At 38.0% G+C, this 11,669-nt stretch overlaps 1 protein-coding gene across 1 annotated transcript; it reads right to left on the bottom strand.

Annotated features, from left to right (window-relative positions):
* Positions 1-312: 312 nt before the first annotated feature.
* LOC145465874 (anamorsin homolog) lies at positions 313-11,661 on the bottom strand. Its single transcript, XM_081449635.1, has 10 exons — positions 11,486-11,661; positions 9,481-9,621; positions 7,108-7,184; positions 6,731-6,805; positions 4,799-4,871; positions 2,636-2,715; positions 1,893-1,962; positions 1,388-1,436; positions 1,119-1,194; positions 313-757 (listed from the first exon to the last, which is right to left on the bottom strand). Exons 1-10 carry the CDS (start codon positions 11,637-11,639, stop codon positions 644-646), a joined length of 909 nt encoding a protein of 302 aa, XP_081305761.1. The 5' UTR covers positions 11,640-11,661; the 3' UTR covers positions 313-643.
* Positions 11,662-11,669: the final 8 nt, after the last annotated feature.

Raw genomic sequence — 11,669 nt, 5'->3', positions numbered from 1 at the left:
TAAGCACCCATTTTTTCAAACTATTTTTTCCTTATGAAAGTAACTGAAATGTCCAGTTTCTAGCTTTTATGCTAATACCCATGTAACTCAACTTGAACTGAATAGTCCTCAGGCACAGACTCATTCTATACCAAGCCACGTTGCTCTCTTATGGCTGGGACAGTTTATTAGCGCTGCGTGTTAACAGATCTGACTGTTATCTACATTAGCTCACTACACGTGATTGGTGAGCATACAGGCCCCATTTAATGATGAAGTTTAACTCAGTGATTGTAGAAGACTTTTCACATCCACTTTTTCAATCAGAAACAGTTCAGTAATCCATGTCAGTTTATTTTTATTTACAAGTGCATTTCTTAAGGCAAATTGTACAATGTAGTATAAAAACGGATGTCTCCCTAGCTCCCTAGCATCACTAACAGCAGTCTAGAGCATTCACAGGTATTTTTTTAGGGCATTGAAGATAAGGAATAGGGATATAAAGTGTGATGAAGCAATAACCAAACTCATTTTCAGCAGTGACAACAGAGATGTTCTCCTATATACATCCTGTAATTACAGCTCATCCCATATTTGAAATTAAATAAACTTCCCTTCAGTTGATCTGAGGGCTTGAAAATTTTAGTTATTGTTCTACTTTGTACTACAAATCCCCTTTCAGCTGCCGACTTGTGAGGGCCACCTTTTCTCCTGGTTTAAAGGCCGGCATTCCCAAGTAAGGACAGCTTGCACAACGGAATGCATCTCCTAAATAGCACTACAAAACAACAAATAAAAAACCTCTCAGTTGTATTGGACCCTCTTTTAAGCCTTTGCCAGGGTCAAAGTGTTGTGTCTTCAGTCTTGCAGTGCTTCTCTCCAGCCAGCATTATGAGTGGTTAAAGGCAAATTGTCAGTTCAACCTGACAAAAATGCCTGGGAGAGGCGCACTACTGCAAACAGCAGGCAGTTGTTCCTGCTTGTCAGCAATTCCCACAACAACAGAATTGTGAGGTTCATTCACCTCAAAAATGTACAACCCTAAACCATGCACTAACTCTCATCAGCATTGGAAACAATTACCGGTAGCACTCAAATCAAAGTTTACTTTAAGAGACAAATTCTTGATAATAACTCACACTTCCACATGATGATGTCGCAGTCTTCTTTTGTGGTGTCTTTCCTTGATCAAGTTCCTCAGCTAAACCACATGTACTGTCAGTGGACAAATAATAATAAAATTAGTTTCAAAGTTTAGTGTAGCTATGGATATATTCATATCATAACTGTTATCTCATTATCAGTCATCAGAAATTTACTTGGCAAAGTCAAATAAAATGGATGAAATCACTTGGACTTCTAGCACTGCAGGGGGTCCAAATTGAAATGACTCACTGTTAGCCCTTACCAATTCTTACAAGCCTTCTTCTTGCCTGCCTTGTTTGTGCTACAGTCACCTGAGATTATCACAAACAACACCAAAATAGTCAAATGGAGCTGGACTCCGCTTCTAGAGCTAGAATACATTAGTTATTTGTGCAAACATCATTGAAAGTTGTCATTTAGATGGCAAAAATGGCACAATGTGGTCAAAAACTGTATGAAAATTGCTTTAATAAAAAATTGCTACAGATAATAATGTGAACCAAACTTATGTACATGTATTATTTATCTGAAATCCAACTGGAGCACAACTTAACAATTACGCAGAAAATTGTAGGTTTTTTAAAAGCTGGATTCTTGGGCAAAGAAAGTTAAATGTATGCAGTCACTGACTGTTTTGTTTTTGTGGAGCAAGAAGCAATTAGGATCTTAGTAATATTTGGACTTTGGAGCAATAAACTTGTGACATGAACAAGGAATTTGCATTAGCCTGTGTTCTGTTTTGAGTGGTTACTAACAATAAAACATACTTTTTAGTGAAGCAGGATCAGGTTTTATCAAATCTTCCTCATCAAGTAGAGTGTCTGAGTCAAGAATATCCTACAAAATTAATTCACATTGCTATAAAAATTAATTGAAATTTATAGTATCAACAATACTAGTACGTGTAAGTTATCTTCATGATAAGAATATTGTGGTATAAAGGATGTCACCACAAAGGCCAGGTAGAGTTTACCTGAGTTTGGTATCTCTGGGACCAAGTGAAATGTATGTAATTTATTTATTATGGACTGGTGTTCACAAGCAGTCGTTTCACTGTTAAGCCATGCTTTGTGAGATTACTGTCCAGCAGACAAACATCTTTATACACGATGTCTTGTAGATGTGTTCATAATGTTGTAAAGATGTAGAAATACATAAAAAATTTAATGCAGTTTTGAAAAAACTGCACACCAATATGGTTTCACCCAGATGTCCAAAGTGTTCTAGAAAATACCAAACAAGAAAGATCTCAAACAAACAGATTAGAGTCTTGATAATAACTTGATGGGTCTCATTTTGGGAGGAAACATGATCAGTGCAGCAGGAACAAAAAATCATGAAATGCCTGAAAGTTCAACAGCATACACAACATTGCTGTTTAAAATAGATTTGCGTCTAGCTCAGACCAAATTTCACACTAACACCAGAACAGAATGTGATGAGTAGCACCAAATACTGGACATAATGTAATGTACATAACAGTGGAACGACTGTGATCCATTGTTCTTACAATTTCATCGTCGTCAATATCCTGTGCTGATAATGTCCAAATTTTTGCAACATTTTCATCTTTGACCGTGGGCTTGGAAGCTGTGAACAAACCATTATAAACCAAGATGTTTAGGGCTGTTGTGCAGGAAAATTTATTGTCATATAACCCCGTCACATTTCGTTGGTTCAGAGTTATTTCATGAGTTTTAGCTTTTTCATTACCAGTAACCCCAATAATGACATCATCAGGCCATGCCCATGGTCATGTGACAAATTCTGAAAAAATCTAAAGGCTCTAAGGCATTTTACATAACCTACTTTAATATCACAATTTTTTCATTGATTTGATATTAAATTTTTAAGCCAAATCCTCATTTTGCTATGCACAGATTTTGCTTCATTTCTAAAGGTCACTGATTTTGAGATATTCGAAAAGTTTGTAAATTTCTGAAAAAGGCATGATTTCACAAAAAGGAATGCATAGCAGCTATATTTCCAATGTTGGTTTAAATCATGTCTCATTGAAAAGAGCTGGAAGTAATGAAAAACCGCATTTACTCTAGCATTTAAAGAAACCCGAAGTGTCCCCAATATCTACAGTGTAAGGGAAGTTACCCTATCAGAGAATATGCAGTTCACATGACCAGCTGCACTTCAATAAAATCAAACAAAGCACACAAAGATAGTTTTCCTTTTGCCCCTGTTTTTCTTTTTGTTCTCTTATACTGTTTTTGCTTGAACCTTTTTACCCCGAATTTTGCAAAACAAAGGAAAAACATCTTAAATTTAAGGTTACCGTAAACCTTCGCGGGTGTTCTTAGTGAAAAAAATATTACCGCGCTGTCTTAAAGATAACCACTACAAATTATATATCAATCCAAAGGTTATAGAATGCTCTATTCAATAAAAATTGTTTTGCCTCAATTTTTTTTAATCATAAGGCGAGCGCGACCTAAAAGCGCGAAACGACCGACGTTCCATTGAGCGAATTTATCGGGTATCAAACTCGACCGTATCAACAAAGCTACTGCATTATATCATTCACAAGGCATCAATCATCAAAACCGTGTGGGGGATTTACGTTTTTCAAAATTGATCTCCTGCAATGGCCTTCATCGTAAAACGTGTCGCTTTATTTTTGGACATCAGACTTGACAGAAATTTTCCAAAACAACCAATAGGAATATCGACAAACCCTCACACAGTTTTGATGATTGATGCCTCCTGAATGATATAATGCAGTAGCTTTGTTGATGCGGTCGAGTTTGATACCCGATAAATTCACTCAATGGAACGTCGGTCGTTTCGCGTTTTTAGGTCGCGCTCGCCTTATGATTAAAAAAAATTGAGGCAAAACAATTTTTATCAAATAGAGCATTCTATAACCTTTGCATTGATATATAATTTATAGTGGTTGTCTTTAAGACAGCACGGTAATATTTTTTTTCGCTAAGGACACCCGCAAAGGTTTACGGTAACCTTAACCAATTTTGCGAGCTATTGTCTGTTCAAATTGTTTAAAATAAATTCCCCATGCTCAGGCTGACGCAGTTAACAGGAAGTGAAACTGAACTATCTTAGCAATGCACACATAAATTACTCAAGCCCCAAAATTGGCTGTTTCTGCACTTACTCCTTGCAGTAAGCCTGCTACCCTCCTCCGAGGATCATTAAATATGTGCATGCCATGTTTGTGATTTTCCATGGAAACAGTTTCCAGTGATTTAAAATCAAGTGGTTAAAAACTTTTCTCACCCCAGATGGTTTCTACAAAGCGCTTGCCTACTTCCAGTGACAATGTTTCTCTATACATAAACAGGCCCACACTTTTCTTGCTTCACAGTTCAATTTTGTCTGCCAATTTGAAAGTGAATATAGTTTGTCATGAACAATTTTCCATGAGATTATCTGAATTCCATTTGCAGGGGTTTCATTAAGGGCCAAGCACCAGGCAAATTGACTGACTGTGGGTACAATTTTGCCCAGCCAGTTTGACCATGCAGTGGAAAGTTTTTCTTACAAAGACATTTGAGCAGTTGTCATAGTTTTGCCAGCCTGTGAAAACCAGTCACCCTCCTGCTGAAAATGATAATGAAACCCAGCATTTGAGAAGCATGTGTCAATTTATAATTAAACCTCATCATGTAGCAAGCTTATTAACCGTGCATATCACTAAACTAACCTGATTTTGGTGCAAAAGAAAGTGGCAGTTGTGAAACTTTTCCCACCTCAAAACTCGGCTTGAAAGCAGAGATCTGCAAAAAAAATCACAAGTATCTTCACACAGTCTGTTGTTTTACACAATCATGAAACATGATTTTTATGGACATCTTTTCATAGTAATTTTGTTTCAGTTTTCTAGAAATGTTTTTCACTCAGTGATGCTGGCTGACCAATGCCTAATATTATTTTCAAGCACACTTGACTTTAATCATCAGTAATTGAATGTTTTTATGTCATTGATACTAGTGTTTTGACAGCACAAAGCCAAATGAGCCATGGTGAAACTTTCTGAGTTCTGGTGACTTGGGCTTGGGCTGGAGGTTGGGGGCGGGGGGGATTGATTACTAGACCCACTCCATTTTGATTATCTTACTGTAAGTTTCATTTATCACCCATCAGGCACCACCAAGTTACCTTAAATGTACAATACAATAGATGGTATTAAAAACTGGATCATTAGATAATGCAATTCAACAGTTTTTATTGGTTTAGCCATCATGGTATATGAGCCATTATACCATGCTCTACATGTAAGCATGTGAGTAACTCTTTGGTGCATTTTTATCAGGGAAGGTGAGCAGCCCCAACCAGCCGCTGTGAAGAGAGCGAAACAGTCGAGGCTACTTAAGGGTGCCCAAGACTGGCAAATGCTGGCTGATCCATCTAAAGCCCTGCATTTTCCATGTCACATTGCCATCACAACTGTGCACCCAGACATCGTAATCTGGTCCAACTCCCATAAATGCGTGCATCTGGTCGAACTAACTGTGCCTTGGGAAGGGAACTTTGACTTTGCTAACGAACGCAAGAGAACCCGTTACGAGCCTCTCCGTGCTACCTGTGAAGATCGTGGCTGGGCCTGCAGCGTTATACCCGTCGAAGTTGGTTGCCGCGGCTTCATTGCAAGATCAACCAGGTCCTTCCTGTCAAACATCGGACTCCCAACGAAAGCTCTCCGAGCAACAATCAAGACTCTTCAAGAAGAAGCAGAGGCAGCATCCAACTGGATCTGGCAGTCATCGCGCAGTGCCTAAATCTGCGCTGATCACAATATCACAATAAACTGCATCCAGTAAAGCTCTCTGCTGCCTAGACTCTCCTTGTGCATACACCACATACTTGCTGCTATTATGCCTGACCAGGCATCACCCAGTGGCATCTGCCGCTGGCGGCGCCAGGAACTGTAGTTCTGTTGCTAGCCGCCGAAACTACCATAGTTCCTGGTCAACGGCTGACGAGGGTGATGCCTAGCAGTTGGCAGTTAAATCCTCTGTATGAATTCCTCTTTATAGATTCACTTTTATTAGTTTTCTAGATTTTGAGGGCGTTTTTTATAAAAGAACTATTCCACTCACACTTGTTGGATATGAGATGGTTATAGCCAACTCATATCCAATGCACGCTCATGGAATAATTGTAAGTATAACAAGTCACTAGTTACAATAATAATAAGTTAAAGCAATTTAGAACCACTTGACATCTATAATATATAGATTTAGCCAAGCCTAAGAGCAGAGCTCCTGATTGCAATAAGTTAGCCTGACTTGAGCCTGCAACCTGATCAAAAACCAGTACCTAGGCAGCCCTCAAATTAAAAAAAACATGTGACTTTGATGGGCTCTAAACTTGAGCCCATAATATGGTCACATGATACTTGTCAGCAGATACCTTGTTTTGACAGGTGTCAATTGGTCATAAAATGGATGCTCAATGTCAAAGATTTACACTGCAAACCAAGGCTGCATGTCTCAGTCAATGCAATGTATTCATTGGAGTAAGGCTGCCATGTTACACAACTTCGTTAATAATTATTCATGGGTTTCTTTTTCTTTCCTATATGAGCAAGGTACTCAAAGGGCCGTTAGAGAGTTCCGCTAGTAATTTAATATACCTGAATCATAGTCACATCTCCTGATTCCTCCTTTAAGGTTTTACTCTCATCCGCATTCAACTCCAGTTCTTTTGGCTAAAGTAGGAAGTTAAAGGAGAAAGTAACAGTAACATTAATTCATCTGACCTACAGAAATGGGATTACAAAAATGAATGTTCCAGAGGTTTTTGGCCCCAGAATCAGGCAAAGGGAAGGTAGACAGGTGTCCACCTCTAGTCAGCTCCCTGAATAACATGTACTGGTAAGAAGGAGCATTCATTTAAAGTTTGAAAACAGCTTATAATTTATTGAGGAATTATATTAACAAAGGTATCAAAAACAGAGAGATTGCTAACATACTGTAGACAGCTAATACAATTCAATTAGCACATACTTACAGCAGAAATGTCCACAAAACCAGACAGTTTGAGTGCAGAAGCCACTTTACCAGGAAGCCTTAGATTTCCAGTGGTTCCTGATATATAACGTTACATATTCATTCAAACACAGGAAGGTCATCTGGCACACTGTACATCAAACCCTGCCTGACTAATGTTATTGATAAATCTATTTTGTATCACTAACCAATACAAATCAATATCAGTTGATGATAATTAATTGATTAAACTGGAAATTGATAACTCTGTCTAAGTAGGTGTCTAAGTAGCAGGTGTCTTGTTCGACTTTGTGGCAGACCTTTATTTGCCTGTGGTCTTTCCAGACATGGTGAAAAGGCTTACAAACACAGGAAAGAGAGATGCCATCTGAGTGTATTTGTTTCTTTGGAATAACAGATGTCAGCATCAGTAATCACATACAACCAGTATACTGTTTCCTTAACTATGTATGCCAGAGGATAACTCTTAAAAACATGATAAAATTAAGGAAGTTAACTCAAATCAATATAGATTAACATTGATTGATATTGACTGATTAATTAATTTCCAGTATTGATTTTCATTGATTGGTTAGGCTGGGCATCAAAATCCATCAACAATAAATTACATAAATATTAATATAATTATTTGTTCAAACACCACAAAAATAAATATTCACTTCAGAGTAAAACAAAACATTGAAACTAAGTAAACATTAAAAATGCTAAAATTGCAGTCACAAAAGCAAGTATTCACTTCTGAGTAAAACAAAACATTGAAACTAAATAAACATTAAAAATGCTAAAATTGCAGTCAGGGATAGACTGTAGTATTCATTGGAAGTTTTGTTTGACACTGACTCTATTAAAACACTAAACAATGTTTCAGACATTCTTCTTGTCTCACCATCATACTCTGTTCTGAGTCATCAATGCTCCTGGAATATCAGGACCATTAACCCTTATGGCTACTAACCTTAACTCGCAAAATAACAACTCACTTGTAGGGGTTTCAATAACAGCTGAGTAACAGGTAGATCTACCCGCTTGTAAGGAGTGGACTACCCACTTGTAGCCGTCCTGGGTAGCCGTACACAAATTTAACTAAGACAGAATCATTTCCCCAAAGCTAAGGATTCTCTTGAAGAAATTTGGCAAAATAAGTCTTACGTTAAAGGTAAAGAAAAAGAAAGGTACAAGAAACAACTTTCTAGTGTTAACCCAGCCTTCTAGGGGTGGCAAATGGTAAACGCGAGACTTCGTGAGACGGCGAGACAAGCATTTTTCTCTGTGAGTCCAAGACATTTTGACTCTTTCGTTCAGACTCTTAAAATTCGAGCCCCAGATATCGTTGAGAGCTAGAATGAGCTTGAATTGTCTTTCAGCCAGCTTCTTCGAAATGGCTGGACAGAAATGGAAATTTGATTATAATACACTACGTTATGTAAATATCCAAGAGTAACTCTTGTGTTAATATCCTGATTCTTTTATTTGCTTTTATTGTGTTCAGTAAGCTTACATGTGAAGCACAATTTGATATTTGATATTCAGAACCCCCTGAAAGTAGCAACCCCTTGAGAGAAAGGTAAAAAAGTAGTGGCCGCTACTAAATCCCGAAAGTAGTGAAACTCGAAAGTAGCAAGCCCTCTGAAAGCAGCAAACCCACCCTCAACCACCTCCCACCACTCCTCAAAAAAGTGAGACCCACGTTCAATAGACTGTATATTTATTTCCAATCAATAGTCAGGTGAAAGTAACGTATGGTAACTTGATTAAAGGCACTCTACAACAAGGAAAGGTATCACTTATGTCACAAAGTGTTGTGAAATGCATGTTAACTTGTGCTTCATCAGTCGATGTTGTGCCATGTTAAAACAAAACACGTGGAATTTTCATCAAGTAACAGGAATGTAATTCAAGAAATTCTGATTCAAATTAACATCATTTTCGACAGGAGCATATTAAAAGGAACATTTCCTCAAATTTTAATTTAAAACTTGACCTGCACGCTGAGATATTGTTACATCAGACTAATGTAGGAGTGCGTCATGAAGTACAAACAGTTTATGGTATCTAACTAGCTTTCCTACTGACCACTGACAACAGGGTCTAGACATGAAGAGCTCACCCATGTGACAGTAACATAAACTTAAACTGGAAGAACAGCCTAGTCGCACCAACTTTATATAACATTTTTTGCTCCCTCAAAGTAATGACTTCTCAAAAGTAGGGACCCCCGAAAGTAACAAGCCCCAAAGGCTGCTAAGTCCAAAAGTGATGAGGCTTGTTACTTTTGGAAGTTTACAGTAACCAGGGTCCCTTTTAAACATTTACACCCAGTGACAAAATTGGGTGTGTTCCCTAAATTTGATGAAATTAAATGTTAGAATCTTACCTGTAGGTTCTGTAAGAGTTAATTTTCCCCTTGGTTTTAAGATCCTGGCAATTTCTGCCAGAAGATCAAGACTGTGAACCAGCTGAGATGGCAATATCACTCCAGATAACACAGCATCAAATGATGAGGCAGGATGAGAGGCTGTGAAATAAATGAAACACTTCTGTTTAAGTTATCCGTGACTCCCTTAGGTAATGAGGTGGTTGAAATACCTTAAAAGGGTTACCAGTCAAAACTTTCCCAAGACAAAACACCCTTTTCTGGCTATATATATTAATTTGTTGTTTTTTAACTGTGCCATAAAAAAGTTTAAAAGTGTACATAAAAGTCACAGGGGCATTTGGACTTGGGCAGTTTGTCTTAGGTGCAGTTTGACTTACAATTATTTTAGATATTGCATTTAACCATCAAAATGTAAGTAATGTTGAATCATCTCAAAAATGGACAAACTCTCTTTTCATTTCAAACTCCAAGAAGCAATGTTCTTTGATTAAAAAGCTGTTCTTTATCATCAGGGACTTGGTAAAAGTGGTTTCAGTTTAATTTACTGCAAAAACCATGACCCAGGTGTGATATGACTACAGCTGTTCAGGATGCCTTGAAGTATGCGTAACACGCTTTATTATTGTCAACTTGTCAGTAAGTTAAACTGGCACGTCCAATATGGCGGACGGCGTAATAACAACAACAGAATGCCTCATGGCATAAATTAAGTCACGTGATACATGTGTGACACCAGGGGTTACTCCCGAAAAATTGGGTAGGGGTGTGCTGCCTGCTTACCAAAACCCTTACCCTATTTAAGAACAAACTCTGTGACTTTCCCTACCCTATATATGAGCTGACAAGAAATTTGATACCCTGTTTAATACCTTACCCGCGAATCAATACCCTGTTTCAGACATGCCTTATAACTATTAGTTCCCTAGTTCAGACTGATGATAAAGGCATTGTGAAGGGTTTTTGTTGATGGTCTTATCAATAACAATGAAAAAGTAGCTTCTTCTAAAAAACATGCCCAATTCAAGACTAGCGTGCAAAAACCATACCTTATTTGAGACCAAAATGGACTAAATCGATACACTATTTCTGACCAAACCACTGAAAAATCCTATCCTTTGGGGCCGCACATACATATATAGCCCATGTAAGGGAGTACACCTAGGGGAGCCATGATCATAATTTCTCATGTCTTTTACTCTCATCAACCATTATGCTCTTGATCAATACCCTCAACAAAATTTTAATTTAACCTTATTGTACCTTTTTTAAATATTTTAGCTGCATACTAGGTAAGATTGGCTGAGCCATTGTTTGTATTTTGGCAAGAAACTGCCAAGTCAAAATACCTGTGGTGAGACCAGATGAGCCTAATATGTCACTGAACTGGATCAAAAAGGTGCAATTGAACCCACCCAATGCAGCCATAAATCTGGCCAAATCAGGTGAGTGACTTGCTATTGGAGCTTATCTGGTCAGTAGAGATGTCTCCTAACAATATTATTGACTAATTGTTAATTCCCTCTCAATGACTGAGATTACCCGTGCCATATAAGCAATGGGGTATGACATTTGCTGACTGCAGACAACATTTCGTCCTAAATTGCACTCCAGTTAGCCTGAATATCACTCAGGTCACCCTAAACAGTGTTCAGATTAGCATTTTTATGGTTAGCTCTCGGTAATGGAAATGGGAATACTACATTAACTAAAAAATTATTCTGCAGTCGGCAAATGTCATACCCCGTTGGAAATTTGGGCAGGGTAATCTCATGTCACGTCTGGCCAGGTTTGGTGCGGTTAATCCTAAAACCAATAGATTGCATTTTACTTTGTTTCTTTTCAGCTACAGACGCACAGTGGACATTAAAATGTGGCACAAACATTAGCGATCCAGTAAACTTCTTCTCATGATCAATGTCTTATTCGTGCCACATTTTTACGTCACCTCGTTAATTTACTCGCTCAATTACTAGCTTATATATGGCTTGAACATCATACTAACACAATTGGAGTCTTTCCTCGTGTTCCACGGAAACTTTCCCCGCTCTCCCAACTTTAGAGTTAAGTTGAACCACCATCTCTTCTATCTTTTTAGGAGGAGTACTTCCTGACCAAATTAGAAGGACGGCTTGACTCTCTTTCACCTCTTCAGCCATGTTTCTGCTTAGTACGTATTTCTTTCGTGC

The sequence above is a fragment of the Orbicella franksi genome, chromosome 13 (genome assembly GCF_964199315.1).
Source record: "Orbicella franksi chromosome 13, jaOrbFran1.1, whole genome shotgun sequence".
NCBI lineage: Eukaryota > Metazoa > Cnidaria > Anthozoa > Scleractinia > Merulinidae > Orbicella > Orbicella franksi.
This window is presented reverse-complemented; position numbering and strand designations above follow the sequence as displayed.